This window comes from Beta vulgaris, chromosome 8 (assembly GCF_026745355.1).
Source record: "Beta vulgaris subsp. vulgaris cultivar EL10 chromosome 8, EL10.2, whole genome shotgun sequence".
Taxonomy (NCBI): domain Eukaryota; kingdom Viridiplantae; phylum Streptophyta; class Magnoliopsida; order Caryophyllales; family Amaranthaceae; genus Beta; species Beta vulgaris.
In genome coordinates this window covers 11,351,020-11,367,053 of record NC_079209.1, presented here as the reverse complement: position 1 = coordinate 11,367,053, position 16,034 = coordinate 11,351,020, and the positions used below count along the sequence as shown (strand labels likewise).

The window sequence follows — 16,034 nt, the reverse complement described above, 5'->3', positions numbered from 1 at the left end:
CAAACCTAGAATGAGTAGTTCTTCCTCACGCGCAGAAGCAATAAAGAAGCTATTCCGCTTGATGCGACTGGCAAAATGGTATCTCCTTTACGCCTTAATGAGGCACACAACAATCTCCAAAGATACGTCTTACCTGTTCCTCCGTATCCATATACAAAGAACACCCCTCCTTTTCCTCGTGATACAGCTGACATAATTTCATTGTAATAAATTCCACGTTGCTCAGTTGTTAATCCTTGAAACAGTCGCTGGAACTCCTCTTCTAACTTCCCTCGGTCTTAGGAAAGCTCGTCCATTATCATTTTGTTTTGCCCGTCTTCTATGATAAGATCATTAGGATATGGCATTTCGCTGAATTTACGTAATGTGCTGCCATTACTTTGTAGCTTAGCTTCAATGTCTGCTAGCACAAAGTTTTGCAGTTTTATTTTCCACATCATCAAACTTTACAATCTATATTTACTCAGATATTATATCTATTTTTTTATAGTGACTTTTTTTTAATAAATAACATGAATTAGCATAGATCCATACGATTTTAGTGTGGGCCAAGTCCATATAATTTTTTTACACATTTGAATATCTGAAGTGGTAAGTTCTTTCCTTTAGTGAAAAAGAGTGAAATGGAAGCTAGTAAAATAGTGTTTATTTAAAGATTAACTTTGATTGTAAAAGTTATATTTTCTTATATTTGGACACAATCAAAATGCTTCAAATTTTGTATTCTCCATAAATGAGCATACCCTTTACTATAATGATGCTTCAAACAATTTGGCCCTTGGTTATAAAATAATGCTCTAAGTCCACTATGTGTTCTAACTTAATAAAAAATATCATACAATCTCTCTTATTACAACTACATACATCATCTTCTCCATAAATTGATTCTAAATCTCTCTCTACATACAATCTCTATCTTATTACAACCCACGCCTAGATGATTCTAAAACTTATTAGAACCAAAACTATCTTATCACCGATTATTGCATACAACTTATCTACGTTTTTTTAGCAAATCTCTCTTAGCTACATTTTTTTTATACTTTAAACTTACAAATTATCCATCAAAATTATACTCCAAGTCATCGATTTTTGCATCAACAACAAATATAAAACTCATGCATGTGGGTTTCATGAAGAAATTAAGCCTTTGATCTCCATGTTCTTTGCATTTGAAGCATGGTTACTATAATTCCTTGATACAACCAAGGTGTAGAATCATTCGATCTACAAAGTGAAGAAGATTTAAAGACCGCATGCAAAACCGCAAATATATGGAGTTGGAATTTTTTTTTGAGGGGAATATATGGAGTTGGATTGATATGGAGTTTGAAGAAATTGTCTAAATGGGTCAATATAGATTGAAATTATTTGGTAAGTTCATTTAAAAAAAATTTGATTTTGACTAATTATGATGAAATTGAACTGATTTTATTTTTCCATGTAGTTTTTAGCATATATATATAATTATAATACTAAAATGAGTCATATAATTCTTAAAATTGATAATAGTGAGTGAGAAAAATCAATAATATAAGCTAAGGTTGGAATAAAATAGTCAATATGCCAATGTATTGAAAATTTTGTAATTTATTACAGTTAGTGAGTGAGAAATTTATTGAAAAAATTAAGATTCTAAGTTTTAACAGTTAGTGAAAATTAATATTAAGATTATTGAAATAAGGATGATTTCTACCGGTGAGTGACACAATAATTTTAAAGTTAGTAAAAAATAAATAGACAATATAAGTTTGCTCCATTGTTAAATATTTAGGGTTTTATGAATTTAAATTTTTTGTATAAACTTCATCTTTTTGTTTTTGTTTACGGTAACGCCATTTTGTTTTTGTGCTAACATGGTAGTTTTATTTTTTTTATTTGAGATTCATTGAATTTTCTTTATTTTTCGTGTAAAGAAAGAAGTGGAAGAAAATTATTATATTAGGGTGTGATTACATGAACATCTTATATAATAACATTTATTTTTTTGATAAGTTACATAAATGGTAATGTAAAATGGTAAGTTTTATCAATATTAATATTGTTTACTATTAGTTAGCAACTGTGCCGTAAATAATATGATTGTAAAGCAATTCCATTTGTTGAGTTAAACTTACCAAATTTATAAGACTGTAATTGATCCATTGTACACGTGACACTAAAAGAATAAGAATAAGTATAGTGATACATGGCAAAATGAGCATTAGCTTGACACATAAGCCAATTGAACCTTGTTTTATATATATATATATATAGATTTCTTGGGTAAGAGAAAGTGGCCCGAACCCCGTTCGGGTCTTAATGGGCCAGACACTTGAGAGTAAGGGGGGAAGGTAAGGGGAATCCTTTACCCTTAAAGTGCCTCTAGTGGGGATTGAACCCCCAACCTTGAGGTTGGAAGGGTATTCTCCTTACCACTAGACCAAGACACTTGAGAGTAAAGGGGAAGGATAAGGGGAATCCCTACTCTCAAAGTGCCTCTAGTGGAGATTGAACCCCCTTGGAAAGGTTCTCTCCTTACCACTAGACCAAGTACTACTTGGTAAAACAGTTGTTGCTATACTTTCATATGGACTTATCATACTCAGATAATGACTAATTTTGTTTTAAATGATTGAAAAACCCCACCGGGATTCTAGAGAGAGGGGCTCTGCCTTCTCTCTAGAAAACCCCACTTAGTTTTTCCCACAAGCAAACCCTAAAAACCCTAGCCCCAAATCAATTTCTCTAGAAATGAAAACCCTAGCCTCGTCTCTCTTCTTTTCTCCCTAGTTCCAGCCATTGTTATGGCCTATTTCTTATCAATTTAGTCTAATTTCTCATGTCCTCAGTCGGATTTTGTCTCTCTAGCCCTTTGTTTAGTTCTCGGAGTTTTTAGCGGTTGGTTTCGGGTTTCTTCTTCCCTTTCTTCGGCTGGACTCCGCTTGGTTTTTTCTTTCTAGTCACCGGTTCTTTCTCAGTGGGTCGTGGGCTTCGCATCGCTGGTGGTCATTGCGGTGGTTCTTTCGTTGGTTTCGCTGGTATTTCGTCCTCCTCCAGCGAAGGGGTCTCTTGGGTAGCGGTACCAGGGGTGGTTCGTCGGCAGCGGGTTCGCATTTGCTGATGGGTTTCGGGACTCGGGCCTGCTCTTATGGAATATTTAGGAGTGTTTCAGTGGTGATTGTCTTACCCCCGTCACGGGTTTCAAGAAGGTGTTCATCTTCGTTTGGGCCTAGGGCGAAGGTGTTTCTACGTACTGCGGCGGATCTTCCACTTGTATTATATATGCTCCTTTTTTCTTCTTGTAACCATCACTCGAGATGTTTTAGGTGGTGTTTCTTTATTGAGATACCCCTAGTTTTCTTTTCAGATTAAAAAAAATAAATACTCCAATGACTTCGTATGTATAGCATGTGTATAAAGCTAGTATGTTATTATGGGTGGGACTCCGTGGGAGGGAGTAGTTTATTTGGCTAGGCACGTGATATCCTTCGCTTTAAAAAAACCTTTTCTTTTACCGCTTTCTCTCTCCAAAATTCAAATTCGAAAAAACGCCATTACTTTCACTCTTTCAGACAAACTTCTCCTTCCATTACCATACAATTCCAACAATACAACCGTTACAACCAACACTAACAACAACAACAAAGTTTCCCGACGCCATTAACGCACCTTCATCAGTTCATCCTCAAGACTTCAACAATGGCTACCGAAAATCGCCAACCTCCTTCACCATCACCAAACATTTCTTCTTCTTCTTCACTCTTTAAAGACATTTCCAATTTCAAAACCCCTAAACCCAAAAACCCTCAACATTCTTCTCGAACTTTCCAACCTACTACTCCCAAATTCTTCACTGCATCCAAACAAATGCAAACTCCTTCATCTTCTCTCTCCTCCTCCACCGCCCGCCGTCGCCGAAAACCGTCAACTCCGGCTACTCGGAAACTCCGGCAATTCGAGCTCGAGATGTCGAAATCGTCGCGAAAGGAGGAAATGAAGAAGGAAAGGTCGATGAAATCGTTAGCGAATTCGCTTACTGTTTGGCTTAATTTCCTGTTTGAAAACCCTAATTCTTGCGGATGTGGTGATGATGGTGGTGGAGGTGGAAGGGAAGGAGCGACTAAAGGAGGGAAGAGAGAGAATTTGATGGTTAAGAGTATTGTTGGTGTTGGTGTTGATGGTGTTTGGAGGTTGCCCAAGAGGCAGAGGGAAGAAGGTGAAGGGAATGTGGGAGGTTTCGGGGAGGATAGGGATGTTTCGATGTCGGTGTCGACGAAGAAGAAGTTCGGGCTTTTGTGGAAATCGTTACGAGAGGTTTGTAGCTTTGATGATTTGGAGGTGAGGATGAGGGAATACTTGAGTTTTGAAGGTTGTATGGAGGTTTTCACTGTTATGTCTCATGTTGCTAAGGTATGTTTCTTTGATGTTATTGTTTCTGTCCTGTCTTTTTTTTTGGTGCATAAGGAGCGCGTAGGTGGTAGTGATGTGAACGGAATTTGATCCCATAGGTACCACTTCACGTTACTTTAGCGGTTTTTATGTTAATGCTTGTGCAAGTATATATGTGGCAAAATTGTTAGGAACTTGATACAATGAATGGAACTTGTTGAATATGTGATACTGGTTCAATGTCACCTAGATTTGTGTAATCTGTCAAAATATGGTATGGTTTAGTACCAATCTAGAAGCACTCAAAAATATGTGCAAAGCTTGAACCTGAAGTCTTATGGACATAAAATCAGCTATACAGAATGTTAATAGATCGTGTGCAAGCGAAACTAGAGTCATTCTTTCCACCAATGACATAGGACATGAGCAATTATATTGGAAAATTAGAAATAATGGTAGGCTACATCTAACAACTAAATCTGATGTTTGGTGCCATGTAACATGTTCGAAGTTGGGTTTTGAGGAGATGGCAACAAACTTTGTCTGAAAAAATTGTGATCTTGACTGAGTATTTGTTGACAGTCAGTGTTACATAAGAGCAAGAATGCGCGATTTCAAACTATAATGTAATATCCTTAAAGTTCATCTACGGTTTTTGGTGCTTTCCAAGGTTCATCTTGATCTTGCTACAATGTTACTCAAAGTCATATTTTATTTTTGTGCTCGCTTGATTTATAAAAAATAGGTTTTGTTAGGGTTGGGTTTCCACTTTCCAGTGTTGACACTTGACAGTAATAGGGGGAAGCTGGACAATTGTAGCTCTCCATTTTTCAACTAGTTAGACTCTTTGTACATGCAAATTGAATTGATTTAAAATGTGGGTCAGTAACTGCTGCATTTTGAAACACGGGTGATGGTGGTCTTTTTCGGTTTTGATGGATTGATGTTGTATGATTTTTGTACTTTGTTTACTATATTCTGTTGGGTTCTACTCCAGTTGGGTCCAAAACCATTGTAGTTCTCGCTAGTTCACTAGTGAGGATACTTTGACTTTCATTATGGCAATAAACATTGTTAAAAATGCTACTTAATTAGGAACTTAGCTTCTTTATGATGATCCAATCAGGATGTTTATCTGTTTTGAGTGGATTATTCTTCTCAAATTCAGTCAATTGTGGCCCTTTGTTTCAGAACATTGATGAAGGAAGGCTTAAGATGAAGGCACATTGTCCTATAGTCACTGATGTTGGAATGAGAGAGAAAGCTATCAAGATTCTGATGTGCTATAATCCAATTTGGCTCCAGATTGGATTGTACATCATCTTTGGCAGCGACTCTTTGTTGCCCAAGGTAGATTCCCATAGAGAAGATGATTTGGCGTTTCTCAGAATGGTGATCGAGAAACAATTCTTCTCACATGCGGGTCTTGCAAAGTCTTACGCATACAATAAGTTGGTTGATGGCTTATACAGGCCAGGTTACTTTGAAAGTTTAGGCAATGTCATTTTAAAGAGATTTTTGCTTCTTGCTCTCATACTTGATAGAGCTAAATCTCAAAGTGGCTTGCCTATCAAGTATGGTATTGATGGGATAGATGGAGGTTCTCCTCTATTGTTCAATGTGAAATGGAACATCAAATCGAGTCGGCAAATGATAAATGGTAATAGTATTAGTTGAAGTTGTTTTCTTTTTCTGAATTTTATGAGCCTTACCTCCTTCCTAACTTGATTTTTCCTTGTTGCTGCTGGGAAACAGATTTCTTATCATCTGAAGTTATGCATGGGGAGGGAAATCTTCTTGCACATCTTGTAATTGTGGGGTACAAAGTACCATACCAACAGGTAAGTAGTTTCTTATCTTCATGAGTACCTAGTACTATACTTACTCTGTCCGACATTGAAGTTAACATCTACTTCAGTTGTTTTGCGTGGAGATTGGGGACAGTTATAAATAGAGAAATATTGGTTTGGTTGGTGTAGCGGCCTACTTTTAAGGATATTATAGAGGCAAATGTTAGCAAAGACAAATGTTTAACTTATTTGTGGGAAATCACAAAAATGGAACACGTTGACCTGATAGTCAGTGGAAGGAGTACTATCATGCTTAAATGTATATTTTAGGCTGAATTTGTTCTTATAGTTTCTATATACAATGTGCTTTATCTTGTCTTCTCAAAGTCATTGTACTACCGAGTACTACAAGTCATCAACTATGTGATGACTAATGACAGGATTTTCATTCTGTGCAGAATCCCCTCATTGAGTATGACTTCAGAATTACAGATTTGTTTCAAGATATACAGGATGGAGTGAGGCTATGCAGAGCTATTCAGCTCCTACAGCAAGACTCGTCAATTTTAATGGTTAGACTTTCTCCAAGTTACAACTTGCGTAGTTTCATTGCAACCTTTTATTCAGCTCCTACAGCAAGACTCGTCAATTTTAATGGTTAGACTTTCTCCAAGTTACAACTTGCGTAGTTTCATTGCAACCTTTTATGCAGTATCTAATTAGTTTATCTACTTTTAATCTGTCATTTATTGTGTAGAAAGTGGTGCTTCCATCAGAAACTCATAAGAAGAAATTGACAAATTGTCGCACTGCCCTGCAATATCTCAAGCAGGCAGGTGTTGCCCTGAATGATGATGACGGTACAGAGATAGTGGGAGAGGATGTTGCCCTTGGAGACAAGGAACTTGTAATTTCTTTATTGTGGAATGTATTTGTTCATCTGCAGGTTGGTGTTATTTCTTTGTCCCGCTTGCAAAAGACAAATGCTTTCCATGTTAACCGCTGCATCTTTTAAGTCCATCAGAAACATGACTTCTCTGCATAGTGCATGCTAGTTAAAAAGATCTAATAGTAAAGTTCTTATATATAACATGTTTTGGTGTTGGTCATTTGCTTTCGTAACATGTTAGCATTTGGATTGCAGCTTCCTCTGCTTGTTACAAAGAACATCCTGTCAGAAGAAATTTCAAAAATATGTATAGATCGTACTGTATGTTTCTTATAGCTCATTACTTCATTCTTAGTTCAATAAACAGTATCCATGTTTTTATTTTAAGGTTTTTCCGTCCATTTCGCAGGAAATCATGGATATAGATACTAGCACTCACTTGGATGTGCTTCTACTCTGGATGAAGGTACGACTTCATATAACTTTTGTGCAACTGAAAGCATATCAACTTTTAACTGTAGACTCATTAATTGAAATCTTTAACTGTATCTGACACCTGTGATTTTTGTTCTTTCCAACAATGATGTTCTTCCCAGCTTTCTTACTTACTATGTTTGCTACAATATATGTCATGTTAATACAGATGGATCTTGTGCAGTTCTAACTTCAGAGCTAGATCAAAGGATTGTTCTTATTATGGACTCTCTGTTTCTGACATCAAACTGATCATTTAACTAAACCAAATTCTGCTAAAATTTTATAAATGATTGTGCATGCATGATGATGATTTTGTTTCTAGCTCCTATTCTTGCCCTTGAATTCATGGTTGCGTGTCTTCTCTTGAGGAAATGAACTCCTATATTGTGATTATGCATGAAGCTTCCGGTTTTGTACTTCTTTTTGATTTCCCACCTGGATAATGTATATATGTCGCAGGTGATCTGTGGAAACTATGATGTCAAGATGGAAAGTATGCGTTCATTGGTTGATGGAAAAGTTATGTGGTGTTTGCTGGACTTCTACTTCCAGAAAGAACTACATTGTCCTTGTTCAATGAAGGTATAATTTTCTACTCTAAATGTTGGCTATGATGTTTCGTTTGAAGATGCTTTCTTTTTTATATTTATCTCACTATGAACTGCTTACAGGACATCAATGATACAAGTGAAGAATCAATTGTGTCAATGAGAGATACTATTGATGCAGTACACAGCTTTGTTTTATCTCAGAAGTTGACAACGTTGTTGGGAGATTTTCCTGAGGTAAATGCTTTACTTGAATCAAAATTTGAGTCATTTATGCCTTGCAGCCAGTCTCTACTCTCTATGTTCTCTTCCACAAAACTGTAAAACTTATAAGGAAATGACTGTATGGTGACTTAGTGGGTATTCTAGTAGCCTACATTACTCATCAGTCATCAACCCATCAAAGGCATTGAATCAAGACATCATACAGAACAATTTTCAGAATTAAAGTTTAGTGCTGACGTTGTATTTAGTGGACGCTTCACTCAGGTCTAATGTAACCATTTGTTATGCCTTGTGTGTAATCGGAGAACACAGATAGCACACATTACATAACGTTGTATTCTGCAAATACATATTGCATCTTATAAATAATATGTTATTAGTCATCTTGGTCTTTCGGTTGTGCTTATCAGTTATTACACAAGCTTGAAGTGAATCTCATCTCTTTATAGGTGTTACAAATCTCTGACATACTTGAGTCCAATGGCGCCTCTAATTATAAGAGTGTGGTCATATTATTGGTATTCTTGTCCTCGCAATTGCTTGTCAAGAAACGTAAGGTAATGCCAGTGCCTTAAAATTTTCTATTTATTTTAGTCGTAATTTGACTATAAAGGTGGAAATGACTCTAACAGGATAAACTAAACTTTCACAAGCTCACGGGTTGTCATTGCCAAAATCCAGAGAGAAAGAGGTGGTCTATCAGTTCTGAAAGTGCATGCCATAAAGAAAGGCAACGATCTACTGAAGGTCATTTCATCGGATTCATGACTTCGTTTTTATATAATCTGTTTGCTGGAGTTAGCACTAAGCAATAAGATATACTTCTTATTTATGTTGTTTGTACAAGCTAATAATATGCGTACTTGAATTATTGCTTTAATTTTTATATTTCTCGATTTGGAACCTTTGCCAACATGAAACTGTTATCCTACGTGACATCTCCGATCTATTTATATGCAATTCTTAGAGTGATAATATGATTTATATTCTCTTTTTCTCAATCATTTTACCTAAACATTTGGATTTTTTTATTAGATGGCGCACTGAAGTTTAAAGCAGTTCAAGCCTGGTGGCAAAAGATAGCGAAACAGAATATGTATGATGTTAATGAACCAGCTGCTGTTGCTATCTTACCCTTTGCGGTTGGCAAATTCAGCTTTGAAAGTCACGAAGGTGATGGTTGTGAGGCATGCACATTCCATGCTATAGCTGCTGTATTCTCTTACCACTACACAAATTTTTAAAAATTATCTCATGTATATGAATTGCTGGAGTGTCAAATTGTCAATGACTGAAGTGCTATTGAACCAAGCTGCACTTATGGTTGTATAAATGATTTCTTTTGATTTTTTCTTCGTTGGCCCTTGCATCAATGTTAACTCCACAGGGTAAAACTTTGGCTACTGTTTAATTTGGTGGTGCAAATTATCTAACCATTTGTTTGGAACTTTGATTCTCTTCAAAATCTGCAGTAAACGCTGCTGTAATTATACAGTGCCATTTCAGGCGGGTGGTTGAGCGCAAGAAATTTTTGAAGATGAAGCAAGCAGTGGTGAAAATTCAACTTGCTTGGAAGGAATTTCTTGCAAGTGACTACAGGCACACTCGCTGCTCAGCTGCTTCTACAATTCAGAGCCATACTCGTGGGTGGCTACTGAAAAGAAGATTTTTGAATCTAAAGCAAGCAGCTCTAAAAATCCAAAGTGTTCTTCGATCTCTGAGATATTTAAAGGATTTTCATGAATATTGTACAGCAACCAAATCAGCTATCATAGTTCAGTCTCATGTCCGGGGGTGCATTGCTCGTAGAGGTGCTTGCCAACGTAGAATATGCATTCTTGTGATCCAAGTAAGTTTAACTGAGAAAAAACTTCTAACAGAAATTTTGAATTCCCTGCTCCCGCTGTTAGTGCTCAAGTTCTGCACTAACACAATTTACCAGATAAAATCTTCTGCATGCTTGTGCTTGTCTTGATTCTATAGCATCTTCAGTTTACATTCCTTTAATGCTGGTCAATGAAAGGTTTTTTAATCAGTAATAACAATGTTGTATTTGTAAAAATTGCAGAGCTGTTGGCGTCGTTGGTTGGCTAGGAGGAGCTTTATTCATCATAAAGAAGCTGCAATAAGAATACAAGCTGCCTCTAGGGCTATGATGTGCCGGTATGCATTTCATCGCTATAGGCATGCTGCTACTGAAATCCAACGTCTTGTCAGGGGAAAGATTTCACGAAATAGACTTCTAGGTTTCTGTAACATTCTCTCTTGGACTAAGCTTCTCCTTGATAAATTTTTACTAGTTTCCTCTGACAGAGTACTTATTGTTGACCGTTTTGATTAACTGGGCAATGTAGGTTCTTCCTCCTTTCGTGTCAGTGGTTCTCGTGACAATACCCTTACATCAGGCCACAGATCGTACATCAATGAATTAACTATAGTTTTTAGAGCAATCGTGAAGTTGCAAAGATGGTGGAAGAGCACCTTAGAGTTCAAATTGAGAAAGGAAGCAGCCATTGTTATTCAGTCGTATATTCGTAAATACATTTCTCGGCAAACAGTATATAAAGAGAGACATCATGCTGTTATCATTCAAGTAAGATTTGATCCTCTTTCTACCCAGTCTCTCTTTGAAGTTGTGTTTCTGTCCTCATATTATGGTGATAGGTTGGAGTGCATTCACGCCATACCCTGTGTGTAATTGCTATATAAATGGAGGATTGGACTAACAGCTCTCGTGAAAATTACAGGACTTCCTTGCATATGTTACAAATAAACAAAATTTGGTTTGCTGAAAACAATGCTCTTGGTTATGGCTTAAATTTGGTTTGCTGAAAACAATGCTCTTGGTTATGGCTTACTTAGGGTGGTGCAATGTGCTCATGAGTGCATAAAAAAAGATCTACAGATAATTATGTTTTCCTGTTATGAAAATTAGTTTGGTACCTTTTTTTCTTGCTTAGTAGTTTGTATCATGTAGGCACATTGGAAGGGTTACCTTGCAAGGAAGCATGCAAAAGAGCAACTTGTTGATCTGCGATTGAGAATACAGAAGTCTGCTGCTACCGTGGAAGATGGAATGCGTATAATGAATAGACTTGTAGCAGCACTAAAGGAACTAAAAAGCATGAAAAATGTTAGCGGCATTCTATACAATTGTGCAACTTTGAGTGAGTGTCTTAGAGGCTTCTCTGTGATTCTTTCCCTATTCAATTGCTTTTTAATTATATTTCTCAGCACACAATATGATGCTTTGCTTACTTTATATGCCCTCAGATATGGCAACTACACACTCTCAGAAATGTTGTGAGAGACTTGTAGATGAAGGGGCAATTGGAATTTTGCTATACCAAATAACTGCTGTCACCCGAAGCATACCAGATCAGGAAGTTCTGAAGCACTGCTTATGTACTCTTAGAAATCTTGCCCAGTATCAACCCTTAGCTGATATGCTCATTGATCACCGAGGATCCATTGAAACCATCCTTAGGGAGTTACTCAGGTCTGTATAGCCTGCCACTTGCAGATTTGAACTTTTTTTTTTTTTTTTCTGGATTCTCTTTATTCCAAGCTGTCTAATAAGATTGGCGAAACTGAAATTGGTGCAGGAACAAGGAAGAGGGTTATTTCATTGCCTGTGAGCTGTTGAAGAAACTATGTGCACGGCCAACAGGTATTGACACAATATGTTGTTTGTCCTCTATGTTGAAGAGACTCCAAGCTCTTATCGAGGATCTTACCAGAAAAGTGAACAACGAGAAGAGGTTTGAACTCTGCTCCATCTAAACATAAATAATAACAAGAAGCCACCAATTTCTTATGAATTCTATTTCTTTGGAGGTAATTCTAAGAATATGGTATTGCTACATGTAGGAATCATCGTGGTATGGCTGCACGAGATAACTCAGAGCGAAGACTGATGGAGGCTAATGAACTCCTGAATTTGATCACATATGGGCTGAACAGTCGAACGAGTTCGAAATTCCATAGCAACCAAATGCAGCTGAAGAACTTGCAATAGGAAAGCATTCTGTTTTCTGATGTAGGGATAGTAACCAAATTATGCTGTGCACTGTTTGTGCATATGCTTAGGAATTTGCTGAATATGAGCCAATAGTGCCTTGATGTTAACTCCATTATTGCTACTCTTGTCGGCATAATGTAGGGATTGCTAAATAGTCATCATTGTATATATCATTACACGAGGTTTCTAACTCGGTTATTTTTTCCCCTCACTGGAAAAGTTGATACAATTAGAATGCTAAATCCACCAACTAGATAACCCACCTACTAGAGATATATCATTATATAAGAATTTACTACTCAATTGGCTCCACATGAAATATTAACAATTATTTTCTTTAGAGTTTATTTTGATACAACATATACAATATGCTAAAAAAGTTGCAAGATTTCATCAAGGCTTTGCGGTAGGGCGTAAAAAAGTTACAAATTATTTTCCTCTATGTTTCAGTTTTACATTGTTTGGTTTGCAAATGAGTGTAAAATCATTTTTGATTTTCCACAGGAGTAAATTTGCTCTTTTGGCTCCATTTGGTAGAATGTAAAACATTTTCATGGAAAATAATTTACAATGAAAAACACAATTCCTTTCCGTTGTTTGGTTCCATGTAAGAAAAATGATGAAATGAATGAGAAAGTAAGGAAGTAATAAGAGGAGTGTACAAAAGAGATAAAGAAAACAGTTCTCCTTTCATTTTAAAGGGAAAATAGTTTTCTATCATTGGAAGAGTAATTTTACTCCAAGAAAAAATGATTTTACACTCTTTTGCCAATTAAACAATATAAAACTGAAAATAGAGGAAACAGTTTTCCAAGAAAACATTTTACGCCCTACCAAACTTATGATGGAAACCCATTTTCCCTTCAAAATGAAAGAAATATTATTTTTCTTCCTTTTCCTTATCTCTCTTGTGCACTGCTCTCACTACCTCATTATTTTCCCTTTCGTTACATTATTTTTCTTAAATAGAACTAAACAACAAAAAATTAGTTTTGAAATTGTGTTTTTCATTGTAAATTCTTTTCCATGAAAATTATTTTATACTAAAAAGGTTTTACACCCAACCAAACAGAGCCCTATCCAATATATTCTCGAACACAACTACCTTGTGCCTCTTGTGATCAATAAGAAAAAAAGTTTATCCCGTTACCTAGAGGTACCTCAATCATTAGTGTGCCATGGAGTTGGTAGGCTACATTTCCAAACAAACAGAAAACCTAGATACCCAAATGTAAAATCCCATTAACATACATATTGTCAAAACAAAAAAAAAAAAAAAAAAAGGGTAACAAAGAGCTTCTTATTCGACTAAAGTTTCTACATTTCCATTGGATAAGTTAGATTAATGATTCAAGTGGGGATTCCAATCAACTCAGAGTATGGACCAGTGACCACTTGATCCATAAGGGATGCCCATGTATCTGCCTCTATTATTATCACAGGGCCCATCTAATCTTTTATTCGGAAAAAACTTTATCTACCGAATGGGTCAACAACCCACTACTAATAGAAATAAATACTGAAATCCAACTCGTCCTTTCAAATAGTTTTTTAATGCTCTATTTCTAGTGGATCGGGTAGATGTAGCATTGCCCATTTTATTCAGCCTTAAATGATCTTAGCCAAAGACTAAGAAATACTAGTGCATCCTTTGAGATAATTTTATGTCAGAATTAAGCTTCATTCTCCCATTCCAGAACCATACAAACACAATCAAAGTCTACAAATAGTTGAGCCTAACACTTAAACACGTACTCGATAGGAGCAAACGAGTCTGAATAACATTCAAAGCCATGCATGAAATATTCCTAAACAAATGCTTGATTATGAAATGTTGAAATTAAGAAAAAGAAGTTAAGAATGAAATGATGAAATAAATTCAAGCTGCCCTTGCAGAAACCCCTAATGTATGAGGTAAATGAGCAGGATCAATGACAAATCCCCTCCTAGGCACAGTTACTGTAACCACACCATCCTCATACCCAGCTGATATTCCATCAACATCTACCCTTGTTGGAAGCCTGAATTTCCTTGTGAACCTCCTCGGAGGCACGGCTGAATGATCGATGGCCTCGGTCCGAATAATTAAGTACTTTGAGTCCTCCACTTCCACCTTAATTTCTTCTTTCCTTACCCCTGTTACAACAAAAAGTAACTTAAACAACAAAACAAAGCAACCAATATATACTTGGCCTACTAGACTCCATCTCAGGCCTGAGTTATACTAATACATAAGAAAGTAAAGTTGTTGAGATACCTGGAATATCAGCAGAGTAGACATGTGAGTCAGGAGTCTCTCTCCAATGGACATGGTTTTCAGGGATATTGTAGCGAGGTAACAACATATGAGGATGGTAAAGAATGTCCCAGGAATAAGGCTGGTATTGGTATTGGTATTGGTATTGATATGGGAACATCTCCATTCTTTTGGCTTTGATTTGGGTTATTGGGGATGAATAAAATATGGTTAAGGACCTAAGGTATGCAAATGCAGAGACAAATACTGGATCTCTGCTTAGGAAGAGAGGGGAACAACAAAGGAGTTAGGGAGACTCATTTATAGGCCAAGTTGGGTCTAGGCCCTGGGGTGGTATCAACATCAAAGCTTATTGTTCAAGATAACGCTAATTCTTGTATCAGACCACTTTTCGTAAGGGTTCCACCAAGAGGCCTATTACAACCATATATCCCAACTTCGTAAATCTCAAATACATTTTGATGCAGCAATTGAACTCTAGACCTCACTAATGAAGATGGAAAAGTGTATCATTCGAGCCAATTCTAATTCATATACTATTATTATACTTTTTCTCTTATGAAATAAATGGAATATTTTTCTATTTTACATGAGTTTTTTATGAGAAATGTTTTACTTATTTCAAGATGAAAGGAATATAAAATCAGAAGTTATATTTTATACCAAAAATACGTACAAGTATTAGGATTTAAGGAAAAAAATACACTTCATAAGTTAATGGTCTAACTAAGTCGAATTGTAAGATGATTGACAACGTATCTACCGGAATGATAATTTGTAGTTGAGTAATCTCTTTACTTGATTTAGAAGTAAATAAAATATTAAATGTCCATTTATCTAGAGAAGATTTTTTTGAGAGGTGGTGGGACTTGAAAAAGATTGGTGGCTAGCACAAAATTACAGTTTTGCCCCTAGATTTTATCCAGTTTTTTTTTTTTTTTTTTTTTTTTGACAATGTTATCCAAAATTATGATATCTACTTTCTGTTACTACTTACTACACAATTGACAGCAGCACGCCTTACCCAAAAGTGAAGTAACACATGAAACGAAGATCTCAACTTTACTGCTCCTATATAAGAAGCGCACATGCTAACTCTTTATTTAAGTAGGGAGTTCAGGCAGCAAGCTTTCATCACTATAAATATAAATATTATTGTTAGTAGAAAATAAAGAGCACCAGACATGAATAAAAGGATAAGTTCACAAATCACAAGTCCCAATCCGCATTTATATTGCCAAAGTATATGCTTCATTTTCAACCATACAGTTTCCTGAGAGACGAAAATATCTTTGGGAAAAAAATAAAGAATATTAAAAAATCAATTATTTCATATACGAGCTATGTAGGGTCTATTCTCTTTGGCATAAAAGAATTGAAGTGAGTTGAATTAAATTATAACTAATAGTAGTGATAATAATATAATACTAGTTTTTATATGCACGCTATGCGTGCG

General features: G+C 36.1%; 2 protein-coding genes across 2 annotated transcripts; one reads left to right on the top strand and one right to left on the bottom strand.

Moving 5' to 3' along the window:
- The first annotated feature begins 3,460 nt into the window (after positions 1 to 3,460).
- Positions 3,461 to 12,530, top strand: LOC104882842 (uncharacterized). Its single transcript, XM_010667257.4, has 19 exons — positions 3,461 to 4,392; positions 5,563 to 6,031; positions 6,127 to 6,212; positions 6,620 to 6,733; positions 6,919 to 7,107; positions 7,306 to 7,371; positions 7,460 to 7,516; positions 7,987 to 8,109; positions 8,199 to 8,312; positions 8,750 to 8,857; positions 8,933 to 9,047; positions 9,336 to 9,473; positions 9,773 to 10,149; positions 10,369 to 10,546; positions 10,655 to 10,893; positions 11,278 to 11,467; positions 11,574 to 11,799; positions 11,906 to 12,061; positions 12,171 to 12,530. The coding sequence occupies exons 1-19, from the start codon at positions 3,682 to 3,684 to the stop codon at positions 12,316 to 12,318; spliced, it is 3,804 nt and encodes a 1,267-aa protein (XP_010665559.1). The 5' UTR covers positions 3,461 to 3,681; the 3' UTR covers positions 12,319 to 12,530.
- Positions 12,531 to 14,080: 1,550 nt separating this feature from the next.
- Positions 14,081 to 14,913, bottom strand: LOC104882843 (15.4 kDa class V heat shock protein). Its single transcript, XM_010667258.4, has 2 exons — positions 14,579 to 14,913; positions 14,081 to 14,457 (listed from the first exon to the last, which is right to left on the bottom strand). Exons 1-2 carry the CDS (start codon positions 14,742 to 14,744, stop codon positions 14,201 to 14,203), a joined length of 423 nt encoding a protein of 140 aa, XP_010665560.1. The 5' UTR covers positions 14,745 to 14,913; the 3' UTR covers positions 14,081 to 14,200.
- Positions 14,914 to 16,034: the final 1,121 nt, after the last annotated feature.